General features: G+C 41.0%; 1 protein-coding gene across 7 annotated transcripts in view; it reads left to right on the forward strand.

The window, feature by feature from the left end:
* The first annotated feature begins 1,060 nt into the window (after window positions 1-1,060).
* Window positions 1,061-17,161, forward strand: part of LOC119128038 (glutamate receptor 3) — a 78,272-nt gene continuing 62,171 nt past the window's right edge. For 2 of the 7 annotated variants that reach the window (XM_037260084.1, XM_037260083.1), the window contains exons 1-2: window positions 1,063-1,297; window positions 1,587-1,745. In XM_037260084.1, the coding sequence (XP_037115979.1) occupies window positions 1,219-1,297; window positions 1,587-1,745 (238 nt within the window). In that variant the 5' untranslated portion in view covers window positions 1,063-1,218. Of the gene's footprint in view, window positions 1,298-1,586; window positions 1,746-17,161 lie in introns of all 7 variants that reach the window. The other 5 variants (XR_005098921.1, XR_005098920.1, XM_037260080.1 and 2 more) reach the window with 4 other exon arrangements.

Below are 17,161 nucleotides of genomic sequence, written 5' to 3' on the forward strand. Positions count from 1 at the left end.
TCAACATGGGTAAAGTAGTTGATCTAGTATGTCTACCAAGGTACATGTACAAAATGTACCAAACGAGAATTCTGTTCAGATTCCTATAATGTCTGTTGCCAATTTAAATGGCATGTGTAACTTGTACTTGCTAACAGTTACTACTCACTCGCCCTTTTATTGTTGGGTCTTATCAGTGGAGGCTGAACTAAATGTTAACACCTTGAATTAACATTTTTCATCTGCCTAGCTGCGCCTGTATGCCCATGTCCAAAGTCAACTGAAGTTCAGCACCAACATTCTCTAAGAATGTTACATCAAAGTGACTTCAATTCAAGCACACACAGAAAATAAGGTGACCTGCTCCCGCTTCAGCTCTTTAGCCTGCCTATTCTGCTGGGTCAAATAAAACTAGGTAAAAATAACACAAACTGCTCAAAATCCCCATATACCCAACACGTGGAGTGGGAAAAATAATGTGGCATATTTTGTGCATTTTTTTTTCTTTTTTTTATAAACCCTGGGAATTCAGATTCTTAACAAAAGCATGCAGTATAGTTTTCTTTGGTTTTAAATGCCCAAAGATGGTGTGGCCACCAATCCAGAATGTACCCTGCCTCTCTCCCAAAGTCATCTGGATATGCTCCAGCTCGCCCACGACCCTCATGAGGTGAGGCGCTATCAAAAATGGATGGATGGATTTAGCTTGCCAAAGCAGATATTGCCCCACCATTGATTTTATATCATAAAAATGCCACAGTAAACTGGACACTAAATGAGCCAAACTATAGCACCACCTTGAATGGAGGAAAAAAAAAAAAAAAGTAACGCGCGTCTGCACCATGCAATGGTCACGCAGGCACGGAGCCAGCTATTGGCCACCAGAGATTGCAGATTGCAGTGCTTCCTATTGATTGGCCGTCTAATACAGGCAAGTGCGGTGGTTATTCCAGGCTGTCGTAAAGTGGCAGGTTGCAGCCTTTTAATTTAATGTCACATCAAGTTTGACCAACATTGGTCCAATCAGATCTCCTCCGCACTCCTTCCTCCTCCTCCGCGCTTTCTCTCCCTCTCTCTCCGTCGCGCTTTCTCTCCAGTGCACCTCAATGAACCTTATTGGTGCACTGTGAGCGACCATCATCTGTCCCCTGGATTCCCATTGCCAGCTTCCCGAACGAACATATGTATTTGCCTAGCTTCTTCCCAAGGAGTTGAACAGAGAGGTTCTTGGTGGCAAAAATGGCACAAATCTTGGTGCTGTTGTTACTGTGGCTGCTCGACACATCATCCGCGGGATTTCCTAATCAGATTAATATCGGTAAGTGATTTGCGAATGGAAATCTGTGGTTTTATTTAGCCGTATAAAATGTGCGCAGAGGATATCCGAATAAGTTAGTGTTTAAATAAAGAATGCTGCAGCCCTCTACTGAACTGTTTGGATTTAAACAAAACATGTGGATGGAGCGAGTTACGCGCGGCAGAAATGATCCACAAATGCATTTGGTTGAAATAATGGAATAATAATAATGTCTTGAAATGCGCGATGATCTACTCATAAAGAGCTAAAAGTGACGCGCGTGGTGCGATCGCGTTGTTCCCACTTGCAGGGGGTCTCTTCATGCGCTCCACGGTGCAGGAGCACAGCGCCTTCAGGTTTGCGGTGCAACTCTACAACACTAACCAAAACACCACCGAGAAGCCTTTCCACCTCAACTACAACGTGGACAACCTGGAGTCCTCCAACAGCTTCTCGGTCACCCACGCGTGTGAGTAAGCTGCTACCACTCCAAACGCGCACACTCAGCACTGATAAATGATGTACCCAATTAAAGGCATCTATGTTGTGAGGTTACAGTGACGATATTCTGTGACTGGCATGCTGGACAGAAAGTTCCCCTGGCAACAATGTACACATACTAGCCCTGCAGTATGTATGTTGGTTAGACTTGATCATATAATTGATTTAGAAAGGGTTAAGATAAGGAGCATATAAAACAGTAGAGGATGACACGCATTGCCTTGCTCTGAGCATTTTTATGAGCTCTTTTATTGGTCATATACAGAATGGTGCAGAGCGGACAAATAAGCTCCCCCCTTTGAATCGCAATTAGCAGACACCGAGTGGATAAACGAGAAAGGAATGGAGTGGAGAGTGACATTTGGGGATGTCATTTGAAAAGATGAGCCGAGTGAATGGGGCTGCCTTTCAGAGCCAAAACGCCTCGCCTGCTCCTTCATCCCTCTAACCCCTGTGCTGCGCGGTCATAATGGCCCCTCTGAGTCTCCGCCCGCTCCATCGTCTCACTCCCCCGGTGTTATAGAGCATCTCCCCAGCATTGCAGAGTCAGCTCATTAGCACCCAGCCCTCATAGCACCTCACCGTGCTGTCATTGGGCAAAAGGGGGGAGAAAAAAAAATCTATAGCTCCCACCCGACCAGCTACGGAGTTGATCTGCAGAGGAGGTGGGCCAGAGCGGTGAGGGAGATGAAGTAGAGCATCATATCGGAAGCAGCTGAACCGCGTGGACCCAAACGAAGGCTTCCGACAGAAACAATAAGCAAATGAGTGTGAATAAATAATAGATAGTACCATGCAATTTCACGCACGTTGAAGAGGAATGGAAGCATAGGAGGGAAAAGGCTTGATATCGGAATCTAATTAAATTCACGGGCAGACTGAGCTTTGGTGAGAGGATGGGGCTCCTTTGGGAGCCGTGGCCCATTTCTTCTTTCTTGCTGCCATGTTGAAGCTTTTCCTTTAAGAGAACTGTCTTAGGACGGCCTTGAACTTCACACGCACCGACACTGTGAAGTTTGACACGACTACTTTTAAAGGCCCCACATCTGTCAGAAATGCAGAAAAATAGAAACATGACAATCAAATGTCACTTGATAATTTGGAAAGAGAAAAAAAAAACGTTCAGCATCAGCACGGTGGACCACTGATCCTGTGGTTGTGTTTGTGTTGCTCAAGATCGTGACATTGATAAAACCTCCAGTAAAGTGTACCAAGCAGAGATGCATTACTTACAAGTTGCATGCCAAGGTCCAATACCACCTTTACAGTATCATACAAACATCTCACATTTTTGAAATACTGTATCTTTTTGGCCATTCTTTTTTTTTTTAAACAAATACAAAATGCAAAAGCGTCTCAAAGTATTGATTATTCTCCATGAACTAGGAAGTAGTCTGATATCTCCCAGCCAAATGTACAAACAAACAAACAAAAAAAAACTATACGTACAGAAACATTTTACATAGACGGAGTCATTTATGGCCATTATAGTATTAGCAAAACAAGTCTGACGTCATACAGTATGCTGCACGTCTAACAGTTGGCTCGTGTACAGCTTTTGTTTCTTTCTTTGTAGATGGCAAACCACCAAACAACTCCTGGCTCGGCGCCCAGATTACATTTCATTTCTTTATGCTGGTCCATGAGAACCGAAATGTAAAAATGGCAGCAGCCTTTGTGAAATTTAAACTGAAATTCAACTTAAATCAAAAATGGGTTTGGTCATTCAAATATAACAGAAGGTTGTGGTCATACTTAAATCACACATTTGGATCTGGAACACTCAGTAATAGCAGTAATAGCATTTTTTTAATATCTATAAATGGATCAAAATTTGCGCAGTAGAGTACATGATATCACAACCTAATTGGATAGCACTTTGTGGTGTAAGTGTAAAGACTAACCCGAACCCTTAAAACATACAGAAAGTGTTTTCCCCCCCTTTATTTAACCTGCTCAATATGTGGAATCCAAGATATGGTAAACTGGGAGACAGATTTATATAAAAAATTCTAATACGCTACCAGCATCACTGAACACAACACATCACACAGAATGAAATCTTGACGGACCATCATTAGTCTCATCCCCAAAACTGTGGGAAGGGTAATACAAAATGCAAGAAATAATAGAAGTGAAGAAGGAACAGCAAAAGCTTGGCTAGCTTTAGCTTATTTAGTAAGTATACCACAATGTGGTTGCAAACGCTTCTTGACATTTTTATTGCGGTACGAGGCGAGGCACGTTTCTCAAAGACTCAGCACAGCCAGTTGCTGCTCTAGTTGCGTTTGGCAACAGCGCAAGCTTCAGCTCACTTCCTAATCGGCTATCGTGCTGTTTTGTGTCGTAATCATGGCATCCCAAGATCGGCGTTGACCACACACGCAAAGATTTACAAGCAGAAATATTTACTGTAGATTTCAAAGATTTACTGTCATGGACCCTGTCCGTTTACTGAACAGATCAGGGAGGGAAAAAACAAAAATCACTCTTAACACACACCACACCACAGGATAGTAAAATTCAGCCCAGTAGCAGAATGTGTGCACCCCGGTTTAAACCTGAGTGAAATATGCACTTCCAAATATGCAAGGCACGCAGTTTAGATTCCGATCTAAATTGTCAAACGTGCGCGAGCCGCGATAAGCAAAGTCAACAACATTCCAAAGCACTTCAGATTGTCTCTTCCAAGACAATGAAAGAACAATGAAATAAATCAGGTCATTAAATGAGATTCATCTGCAGACGTGCAGGCCTCGGAGGCTGACTGAAGAACTCCTGTGTCGTTGAGTTTTACATTTGTCAGCATTTGTTGTGCAAGCTGTCACCGGTATTTAATCCGATGCTCAAACTTCCTCTGTCGTCAATAGCTCCCTGCGCATGATTCAGACCTTTTATGAGCAACACAGCATAGTACATTTAATTTTCATGAGGTGGCAATCCAATCAAAGACGTTAGGAAAGAAGCGTTTATGTGGATTTGGAGAGTTAATCCATTTGGAGGCAAGCGTTACTGCTCAATCGATTAAAAAAAAAACCTAGCACATCCTTTAAAACCAATATAATAGAGACGTGCTTACAGTGAGTCAAATTAAACTTAGCTTTGCAAAGAGGAAATATTAGAATTCACATGTATGATAAAGGCGGAGTGCCAGGACAATTTTCTTTCAAGTAGGCTGAAAGCCTTTTGATATTAATTGAATTAGTGACCGGCAGCAAACAAATGTGTGGCAGCGGTTATCCTAAAGGCTCGGCTTTGTAGCCAAGCTTTGCGGTTTGCTTTGGTGGAAAGGCTCATTGCTTTGAAGCGACATCAGAAATTGGGAAATGTGTAATTACCAGCGCAGGTTCCATAATAGCGGCGCTAGCTGGGAGTCAGGGTGGCTTTGAGAGAAGAAAAGAGGAGTTCAAAGCAAAAGGGGAGCAGTTTGAAGAAAGCACAGCGGACAGCGTTAATGTTGCTGATGGTCACGGCTAGCCAACTTAATGACCCCGCCATCCTTTTCTCTTCTGTTTACTCATCCTCTTCCACCTGGGGCGGAAAGAACAACGAGCTCTTCCCGCACCTTTCCTCGACACGCTTTTTACTCGATTACTCGCCTTTTTTTCTCTCAAAGGCGCATTCTGCAGTTTTGCTCTTGAAGCTCATCTTCATTTTCCTCATTTTGTCATTTCCTTAATGGTTTGCAGCCATTTTTTCCCTTTGAGAAAATTTCTTAAATGCTTTTTTTCACCAATATCAAACTATCTTCAGCCTTTTAGTAACTTCCGATGATCGGGCCGCAGAAGAACACCGACGCAGACTAGATGACACAAGTGATTGTATTGAAAGAGGACAAAGATGCGAGGAAAGCAGCGCAATGCCTCATTGTAAACAAAGAGAGGAATGTGGTTAACACAGCCCGGAGACGTTCATACTGCGGTATTGGTACAAGCAATGCGCCTCAGAATCATTTATTACTTTTGCTGCATTCAGCTCGGATGTTGTGTAGCTTGCACAATATGTGTTCAGGATGATCTATGGTGATGATAAGTGAGAAATATTCTCAAGATGAAACATTTTCTCTTGGGGGTTGTGTCAGGGTCCAAAGGTTTAGGGAGCCAGAAAAAATATTAAGAGTCAGGAAGAACAGTTTTCCTGCAGCAGCTTTCAGCTTTGCAATGTGTTGGCTAATAACACAATGCATTAGGAGAGTAATGAATATTCAGTGGCTTGCAGCCACCATCATTCTGACAATGAACACAACCTTAAAGAGGAGCCAAACCCCCAAATATTTTAAGCAAAAACAAATTGTATGAGCCAGCACTAGTCAAAACACAGTTCTGATTAATACTGCGCTCCTGGAATAATAACTGGATAATTAATCAAGGTAAAGTAGGCGTCAGGTATGTGAAATCGTCATCAGCCGTTGATCTGTACTGACAGGGCACTCAAATAATTGTGAGCAGTGTCCCTCACATACATATATACACTGCATGTTTGGAGTTGTTTTTGTTGCAGCGTAAATAGATGGTTAACAAAGTGACAGGAAGACGTGTTTTTTTTCCCAGTGTGTAGCCTGACAGAGACACGTTGTGGTCAACACAAGCCTCTCCCGTGATTGTTGTAGTGCCTCACTTTTCTCTGCGGGCTGTAACTCAATTTGAAAGGTGTGACCAAAGAAGCATGGCAGGGGAAGCTGGGAAAAAGAAAGGGTGGGGTGGTTGAAAGAGGGTTAGATGCCGTTGCAGTGTGTGTGAATGGAAATGACGACTCCGGAAGGAAGAAGAAAGAGAATGGGCAATACTGAGGAGAAAGACGGCCGATCCATTGCGGTTCAGCTGTGGAGGCACAGATGGAGGTTTGTTTATGGGCACACATGCAGGCTTGTGCATATGCAAGTGTGCGTTAGGACAAATAACGAAAAACATGTGCAGGGCCAGTCAATGCAGACACGACTCGTACAGCATGTTGGTGCAGTCAAACTGTAACAGCGTGTGTCTAGCGAAGATGCGCTTGATGCAGTGCACCACTGTCTCAGCATCCTTCAGATTTCTTCAGAGCTCATATGGACTTTCATTATTTTTTCTTTTACCAAGGAGAATTTTAACTCCTCTCATTTGTAGCAAGGAGGGTGTGTCTACAACAAATTTTTGAAAAAAAACTACAGCGCGTCCAGGGTGAAGAGCGCTTCAGAATATGTTCCATCCATTCAAGTAGATATGTTTCATCCGAATGTGTTTCTTTTGTATAAAATTCTTGATTTCTCATGTCCTCAATTTCCAATATGGACTTATGGGTCATAGTTAGAACACTACCGCTTGCAAGTCAAGGAGGGAAGTTGAGACCAAACCAAAAGCAAGACCAAATTAAACTTTCACTACATTTAGGGAATTATTATGAAACTATGGACCACAAGCTAGAAATGTGTGTTTTTTTTTTTTAGTTATAATGTATTTGACGGCAAAAGCTGAACTGCTAAGCGTACTCTCTGTAAAAGATTAAAGCACTGCTGTTTTTCCTGGACCGAAACTGGACTGATTAGTCCAGCCCGGTATGTACTACACCATTTGTTGCTTTGATATGAGATGCCTTTTTATGCGGGCTATTGTGTATGTAATGTGGAGATTCATAAATACCCCTGTAGGCTGAAGGATAATAAATGTTTCATTTATCTTGACTTAGTTGGCTGTGATATAGCAAGTGAACCTAAGATACTCTCAAAGGGTCACTGTCATTGCAGCATTTTGCTCTCACTGCAAGTTGTTGTGACAAGTCTATAGTAGATAGCAGCTTATGCAAAACTTGTTAAGCTACACGGGCCCTTCATCATGCCAGTAGTTTACACCTTTTTTTTTTTTTTTTTACAAAAACAGAACAAAACCAATAAAGGTGCTTACATGTTATAAACTTATAGCAATCAGATTCAAGCAGTTTAGTTCCCAGAAAAGGGAGGCACACAATCAAGGGAAAGCAACATTTTACAATTAAATCGATCGTATGTATGCATAATTATATACCATTTGATTACACATAGATACATTTACGTCTTTACCGTGTATAATAATTACGACAGTTTATTCATATACCATGGGGTGACGCTCAGGCAGCCCTTGCCCTCGGTGTATATTGATATTTTTACTTATAGAAAACCAAAGCAAGCATTCCACATCTTGATCTGATGTTTTAACATATCCGAAATGACATCAAAAGCTGAACTGAGCCATGAACTAAAACTCCAAAGTCCTATTAAATCACAGCTCTGCAATACTATGACATCGTAATGATGCGTGGCAATGCGTTATGGAATGGAGCACCGTGACAGTGCAGTAAAATCAAAGGTGAAGTTCTCATCTGTAATATGACGGTTTGATGACCATGTGCTCTCCAGGGCCTTGTGAAGTTGCTGGCCGTCGGATGACTGGAGCTGTAGCGAATGGGGTGCGAAGGGTAATGTCCCTCTGAGGATATTGACAAAACAGTTCCAATCGAAGAGGAGGCCAGGCCTGCAGAAAGGACCAAGTCTTGAATCCACTCGCGTGTCACACTTCCGTATGAATGAGAGCAGAGCCGCCAGACAGCTGCTAATGCTAAAAGCCTTGCAGTAGCGTGGTCTTGCTTGGATGGTTACACCACTTGCACTACTAGCTTTGGCCACATGGGGTTAAAGCGCTCAATGTAACATGAATCTTGGGATCGTGCTAGAACGTAAATCTCAAAGTGGAACATTCTTTTGACCTAATGTTCATGCCATACATTTGCCATACATGCACACATGCATTTTTAAGGCAGATGCTGCAAATAGATTCAGGAAATCAAGATGTAAAAAAGACCGAAAGGCAAGTTCAACAATTTTCATTTTTAATGAAATGTTCAAAAGAGCCTTTTCAAGTCAACCTGAGGAGAAGAGTTTCTGTCTGAGTGGTGTTTGTCTTGGACTCAGTCACTCTGGCAGATGCTGTTTGGTAACACAACAGATTTCCTCGCTCAATTTTGTTTGCTTTCGATCTCCACGTGTCCTCCTCAAACACTGGGCGAGAGGCCATGTTGGAACCATGTATGTGCATGTATGCATGTAAGTGGAACTAACCATTACATCACTGCTAATATAGTATATTTAAAACGATATCTCAAATAATCTCCCTAATCTCGACTCGTACATCTTTAGTGGCTTGTGAGTATCTTGTGAGTTCTTTGAATTTCCTATTGATTTTCTTTATCTATCAGATCAATTTTGTAGACCAGATGTAAGAAAGTGCCAGTGAGAAGAGGGATTAAGGCAAAATGATTACGGATGGAGTGTCAGGACACACTGATGATTAAATTCATTAAATCGCTTCACAGAGCCTGCAGTCATCACGGGGTCCTCCTTGTGAACTATAGTAATAGAGCAGTTTTAAAAGTTTAAAATTTGGTGTTCCAATATGTAAGTCATTTTATTGATTCATATTTATGGCCAATCAGAGATCATAATATCTACTGCAATTAAGGTTTTACGTTTGTGATAGATGAGTGTTGAAATTGTAGGAATTCAGGTTACATCGACGCCATAGGAATGGAATTCTACAGTACTATTAACCAAGAACTCCTGCATTTACATAAGATTTAAGAGTAATGTGCATTACACTGACCCATATGTTAGCTTTATGGGCAACACACAAATACAAGGTGTAGATCAAGACCTTTTTTTTCTTTTTGAAGTTTACATCAGTAGGCACGATACAACATGACAGCCCATCTATGCTCTGCACATGTGCTCAGCGCCCCTCAAATAATGTGCTGCTTTATGAACTATAAGTCAACAACAACAGCACAAGTCTGGGCTCCATTATTGAAGATGATATCTGGGCCGCTTTGTAATGAAGAGAAGGACCTGGCTGACCAGTGATAAACACTATGAGGGACCATAAGCGGATATGTGCCGAATCTTATGTGCTTTAAGAGTTTTTTTTCTTTGGAATCATAAAAAAGAAAATGCATGATAAGAGCATTCACGTGGTGCATGCACATTTGAAATAAAATCAACATGGGGGCTCATTGTTGCCGTTTCAAGCTATTCATCTCGGGTGCATCGGGGAATAAGGGATTTGTCTGCACAGCCTATCGCCTTTCCGATTTTTATGCTTTCATCAGGCAAAAGCTCTCAAGGAGAATAGGACATATTGTTTGTGACAGATTATTTTCCATTTCAGGATGCCATTTAGCCTTAAACCTGTATAAGAAAAAGTAAACCTGGCGCTGTTAAAAAAACTTCCAAAGACGATTGATGCTGCAGTCTGCCTTTTTTTCTGCTCTTGTCTCTTGATCAGTCTAGCTATTGACTATTCACATTACACATCGTAATCCTTTGCCTCCAGTGCCTCATCTAAAGTGGTTTCATTGGTTTGGTGTCACGGGGTCCAAAAGCGAAACTGTTTTCACGTCTTCTGTCAACATACCAACCAAGGTCAAGTAGCTTATGAAAACTTCTGTTTTCTTTATTATTATTATTATAAAAAAGATCATTAATCTTCTCTGTCCCCTCGGACTGTGTTATCATTTGTTTATTACTTCCCCTCCACATTTGTGTGGTAGCAGATAATTCCTGATCCAAAGATCATCAAGAAAGAAAACGACACCAGTCAGTGTTGTGCTGAATACAAAACATCAACAATGCACCCTCTCTTAATAAATATTGGATCACAGTTGCTTCCAACTCCACGTTTCTGGCGTGCACCAAAAGAGACAGTAGCGAGCAGAACGCTGCCAAAGCTGCATGTCTGTGCAGAAACGAGGGCTCCGTCAGAACTGATTGCTTGTGACAGTTCATAGTCGCCGGGCCACTGAAGCATCATAACCTTGTGAAACTAGTGGATGGGCATTCTAGCATACAACTAAAGGAGCGGAGGTTGAAACATGCATTAGCATATTCCTCCCAGTGACGGGAAAAAAAAAGATGTGCTTAATATTGAAGACAACTTATCTAATCAGACTTATCATGTAGAGCAACACCTCTGGAGACAGGGCTTCATTTGCAAATAATTACTACAACTGATGAGTGGAGGGCGTGTCGGCACAAAGTGCTGTTGACACTGCAACATTAACCTTCTGCGGGCACGAGAAACATGTCTCTCGAAGCATAACACGCACCCATGTAATTCTGATCGTTCACTGAGCCACGATGAATGCAATGGTTCCATCACATCTGCATGACTGCTGCGAAGAAATTCATCAAACGAGTGAAAATTTGCAGTTCTCCTGCAAAATCAACCAAAATACCCCGCCTCTCTAAAAAACATCAGCACAAATTTCAAGATATTGCACAATGTTATTTGGTACACAGCAACCCTAATAACTATATTTTCGTATTGCAAGGAGCGTAGTCAACCTATGACTCCCTGAACTTTTATTAATATTGCAAGATTTGGAAGAGACTTGTGAGAATCTTTTGCTGCTGAGAGCGGGGAGAAAATGAAAGATGCAACACAGGGTGAAACAAATTCAATTATTGCCGCGATTGCTAGATGAAGGTCAAAGAGGAATTTCGATTTTTCATCTTTTGTGTGATCTGAGTTCATTTAGTGCACCAATCAAATTATGCAGTTATCATGAACATACGGGTAGATTTACCCTAACGTAAGTGTAAATGTAAATCTACTCTGCTGATTGATGAATGGAGGTGGCCAAGATTACGAGAATTGGCTAAAATACCATTTGATGGCCTTGTATTTTCATGAAGATTTTCATGTGCGTTTATATGTATCGAGCATTAAAAATAATGGTTATACAGTGGAACCACGATTTGACAGACTAATGGCCTGAGCAGTCATCTGTTAAAACCAATAGTCCGTTGAATTGAATCACTGTTTTTCATGGTCTAAAACACCCAATAAAGTACAGAATTATATTCCTTCAAAACTTTTAAGGTTTATCCAAACTTAAGTTGCTTTTTCCTAATGGATAATAGCGTGTAGTTGGTGCAAGGTTAGTGTGCTTCCTTTCTCATCTTCATTACAATTGGATGCCATAAATTTGTAGGACTTGACAAAAAACAAATACTATATGCTGCACCAAAATCTACATGGCATGTCTGAGAGATGCGTTCATGACGAGAAAAGATACGTTTATCCCTATTAGTGTACCTACACCCACCTTACGCTAATGTCCATGCGTTCCATTGCCTTTGTTGGGAACGTCGCCCCTAGCAACATGGCCACTACGTAGGCACCTCTTTTATCCAAATTTAGTCTGTGACAATGGCGATGTTAGCCAGATCTAGTCTGTGACAACGGCGATAGAACATGGAACTATATATACAAATCTCCGTCTGGTGATTGCGCCCCAACAAAAGTTAGTTGTTATGATGGACTGGAATGGACACTATCCGCAACTGGTCACCTTTGACCCTGAAGTGGTAAAAAATGGATTGGATTTAAAACCATAATGACAATATCGATTGACAATGGAAACATTCACGCAATGAATCTGTGCAAATTTGCTCCTAAGATCCATGATCAGTTTGGCCAAACAGAAGTAATGAGTCGGTATATATATAGTGGATGTTGCTATGTGTGTGTGTGTGTGTGTGTGTGTGTGTGTGTGTGTGTGTGTGTGTGTGTGTGTGTGTGTGTGTGTGTGTGTGTGTGTGTGTGTGTGTGTGTGTGTGTTTGAATGAGGGAAAGGCATTTGATGTGATGTGGCTGTTGCGGCGGTGTTTTTGCTTGACATGGTTCTTACCGCAATTCTCTGTCCTCAGTGCTGACTATCCCCATGAGTGAGAATTAAGTGAACATGATGTGCTCGCTCAACCATGACCCTCCTCTGTTTTTTCCCTTCAATGATTAAGTCGCAGAGTGCTGTTGCCATTTCACACATGGGTACCTAAAACCTGTGGGCAGTCGCTCTTGGCCCGCGGACCTCATACGCGAGTCCAGCCACTGTCTGTTGAAATATTCCAGCGTTCTATCATCAACCGTTGGCTACAGCTCCTAATGTCCTTCTTTATCCCCGCATTATGCCGGTGTCATGGCTTTTGTTTCTGGTGTCATGCAAATACAAATCAGGAAGGCAAATTTATCTGGGCTCATGACAGAGTTCTAATCCTTTGCAGCTGCAGAATGAAAGGGCTGTTTGGAGCGAATCCATTCCAGAGTCCCCGGCGGAAAGAGTCGCTCAGATACGGCCTGACAGTGTTAGAATATGATGAAAAAGGACACGTGACACTTTGGTGGCCGAGTTGTGTGTCAAGAGGAGGCAAAATAAGAGAGTGGATGGGGATGGGAAGTGACCAGCTGTTCTGTTGGTGAACATATATTGTACGAGTTTCTTAATAGAGTTTACAGACGCTCTCAGCGCATATCCTTCTCAACGTCCACAACATGAATTTGACCGATGCACATGATTAATGACAAACTCAACCGACTTTTGTTTAAGTAATGATTGCACACTTTCTGTAAATCCTATGAATACTTCTCAAATATCACTTTGTATGATATATTTAACTGAAATTGTTGATCCGAACAACCAATGATTTATAAAGGAAAATCTTGAAAATGATCATGTGTGCCCATACCTTTTCATATGACTGTACATAATACAATTTAAATGCATGTTTCCTTTCAGTATGGCAATTTAATACCATTTTATTCAACATCCTCTTCTCATGTGTTTAACAAACACTTGAAAAAAAAAAACCCACCAGTAATAAATTTGGTTTACTTTACATCAATCCATTAGTTTTATCAATATGGATCAAGCTAAAATAAAGTCAAATATGCAAATATGCATGAGTCTACTTGAGTTAGAGGTGGTAACTTTTTAATCACTTTGACTTGCAGTCTTTTAAATGTTCACCACGACAGCTTCACAATATTCTATCAATCATTGCATCGTACTGCAGAGATGTCAATTTGAATTCAATTAATTGTTCAGCCCCTCGTGCACAAATGGAGGAGTCATTTGGCTAAGTTTATATTCTCTCAATATAATTGCCTGCCTTGAAATTCAACAATTTTTCATTCTGGTCCGACCGTGAATCTTGCTGTTGTGTTCAAATCAGAACTGCAATAAGTTAAAATGATTGCACCCGGGTGGGATGGAATCATGCTGGACAGGTTTTTCCTGTTAATTGTCTGCAACAAACAACATGTCCTTGAGAGGCTTCAGCAAATATTTGAAAAAGTTTCATTACATTCCCATCTGCTCAACGGCATTGATAATTTCAATATTAAGCACACAGCGTGCAATGACTTCAGGACGGTAAATGACGATGATAAAAATTCAAAGGATTCATCTCCATAATTTTTCTGTGCAACTTATTTTGTCAGTACATCACGACGGAAAAAAGTCATTTTCTATACGTTGATAAGATTGAATTTCATGCTAAGAGTGCATTATGACTGCATTGCTACGAAAATGTATACATTCATTTGCTAACTCAGTTTGGCTTTGTGCTGACAGAACATTATTCTGTGTGAATTTGTTCCATTTCCTTCCTCTATTATTTTGCCTAGAGTGCATTATTCGTATGTTGCTCCCAAAACGTATACATTTGCCTACTGACTTTGGGTGTTATGTTGACTTTCTGCATGGCTGACAGAATATATATTATACTTCTCCAACTTCTCATATGCTCATCAAGACACGACGTCTGTAAGAATATGTATATTGATAAGGTTTATAGACAAGCTTTAGAGTTAAAATTGGCTCTCATATGAACTTTGTCTGTACACCGTACAGTATTTCAAATGCAAAGATGACATATTTTGACAGGTGAGAAAGGTGTCTGTAGTTTCTAATTTGAAGCCATCACTTCACAGCAAAGAAAATAATAGAATAGAAAAAAGTTACGTTTTCTTTTTTCTTGCTCCTCTGTGATTCCTTTGTCTTGCTCTGCTTGTTTTTTGTTCAGTAACAAATAACAAAAGTGCAGATTACAACAACAATGCAAATAAATCTGTCTGTAAAACTTCAACATATCCAAAATTTCATGAAACATAAACGTGGACTTCACTTATTCAACATTGAATTCAGCTCAATTGGATTAGACATTCTCTTCACATGGCATTTCCCTTATTTTGTAAAGCTCTGTCTGGAACAACAGAGTATTATCGATAGCCACCACATAATGCATGGTGATGCTGGACTGAATGCAAAACCGTACATTCGGGTAATCATTTGATTTGAGGCTCCTCAAAGAACAAACCTTTCACCTTGTGCCTCGACAATAAATACAGCAGGAACCCCGCCCCCCCACCAGCACACTGCGCAAGCACCATGAAGGGCACAGAGCCCGACTTACTGTCTTCAAACAACACAGTATTTGGACCTGCCTATTGCAGAGCTGCCATTCCCGTTAGGCAATTGATGCACGACCAAGCATGAGTTTGAAAACAGCTCTCAAGGAAGCCAAAGGTTGTGGAAGCCAGGGAAAATTTCACACTCCATTTTACGAATTTGTTTGCCTCTTCGACAGGTTTGTACCTTAAAAGCACATGGAGACGCCAATCAAGCCCTTTTACTCTTTGCGGGCAACGCGGTCATTTAATCAGCAATTCGGTCATCCTGCAGTTAAGAAGCAATAGAAGTTTGGATGCTTTAAGACTAATTCATTTGAGCAACTGAGTGCGAATGTATATATAAAATAAATAATTACATTTTCTGTCATGGCATGTCATTCTGTCATGTTGATATTTCTGAAAAATATCATACGATTGGACTCTGCCAGCAAAGAGCAAAGGCCAAACAAAAAAATCATCTTAAAAGGGAAATGTATCATACTTATTTTCTATTTCACACTAAACTTGCCAATGCTTTTAATCTTGCGGCTGATTGCAGCATTGAATAATTGATTGCATATCCTGAAGGGGATAATCTGTATTTTATTTCAGTGCTTGACTTGGAAATGTAAACGGTTATTACGTGGGTTTATTTCATCACGGCAGTAAATGATAAAATGATCGTCACTGCAAAAGTGTTTTGTAGTTACACTGGAGTCTGAAGGAACCATTTTTTCCACTTCTACGGGGGCCTTGATGATCATTACCACCCAGTTGACCAAACATATCGCTATAGAATTGAACTTTTTTCAATGTGTTTTTCAGTTGAGGAGTCATTGATAAATCTTGCTGATTTACTTGGGCCTATTCATGCCATATTTCTGTTTTATTGATGTATCTTGCCCACACGCCCGGCCGTGCCGCTGTAATGCTGCAAATCTCCCCCCTGCTGTGTCATAAATAAAACATTATTTTATGCTATATATAGGCACCGGCGTAAAAGCGCATCACAGCTGATTCTGCAGCCCTCCAAATTTATTCTGTAAAAATGAGTCAATACATAATCATACTTATGGTCAAGTGTGAGTCACTTGTGGCATACTGGGGAGGTAGGGGATTAAATCTGCAATGTTTATATGGAAGAACTCAAACGACATTCTTAAACATGGCAGAAAAACAGTAGACAAAAGCTTTATTTTGCAATGAAAGAATATTTTGCTGAGCCACGAAGAGTTGCCAAATGTTTTTTTTTTTTTTTCTGTGACGACTAATTCAGTGGCGCTCTGCCTCGCTGCCCGGTGTGCAGCTCACACTTTTTTTTTAAACTTTTTTTTGTGGAAAACTTGCTGAAGAGTGAGCTTTTATTGAAAGCTTTGACTGACTGGTCTCTTGGAATAGCTTACAGCTCAGTCGCCATCCTCTGTTTTCTCTCTCTCTCCCTCTTTGTGCATTTACTTTTATCATTCAGGGACAGAGTACTGTCTCAGCAAGGGTGCTAATAAGATGAAAAGTGGCATTGAATTGGATTGTGGCTGTGAAGATTTTTTTTTCCAAGTGATGTCTTCAAGGTTAAACAACTGGTTGCATCTCCCGTCCTCTTTGATTTTGTCAATTGTTCTTCATAGAATGTTAAGGAGATAGGAGAGTCTGCTTTCTTTACACGCCACCCTGGCTGTAATCAGGCTTCCCCATGCAAATTAATCAGTGACTGTTTCTGTTTCCCCTCATAGGATATCTTGACATATCGTTTGATAAGCAAGGCCACTGGCAAAGGCTAACTTAAGCAAAAGCAAGTAGCTGATGATCATCCACTCACACAGATCCTGTGTGACAGCCCCTCAGTTTCTCACGTTGGACACACCAATCTAAAATCCCTCGGGACAGAAATAACAAGTCAGGAATCATTGTGCTCACATGTTTTGCACCGCCACAGAAATATGGAAATTCAGCAGTCCCTGCTGCACTGCTATGCTGATGAGCAAAAGAGAAAATGACAAACCAAAAGTGGTTTAGCAAGCAGGACGGAGTCCCAGTCCTCATAGATTACATAGCTTTTTATGTTTTATGTCTTTTGGCCTTTTGTCCACATGGAAACTGCACATCAGCGCTTTTGGGAACCTTAGAGGATAAAGGGTCTTTCTTTCACTGC

This window comes from Syngnathus acus, chromosome 10 (assembly GCF_901709675.1).
Source record: "Syngnathus acus chromosome 10, fSynAcu1.2, whole genome shotgun sequence".
NCBI lineage: Eukaryota > Metazoa > Chordata > Actinopteri > Syngnathiformes > Syngnathidae > Syngnathus > Syngnathus acus.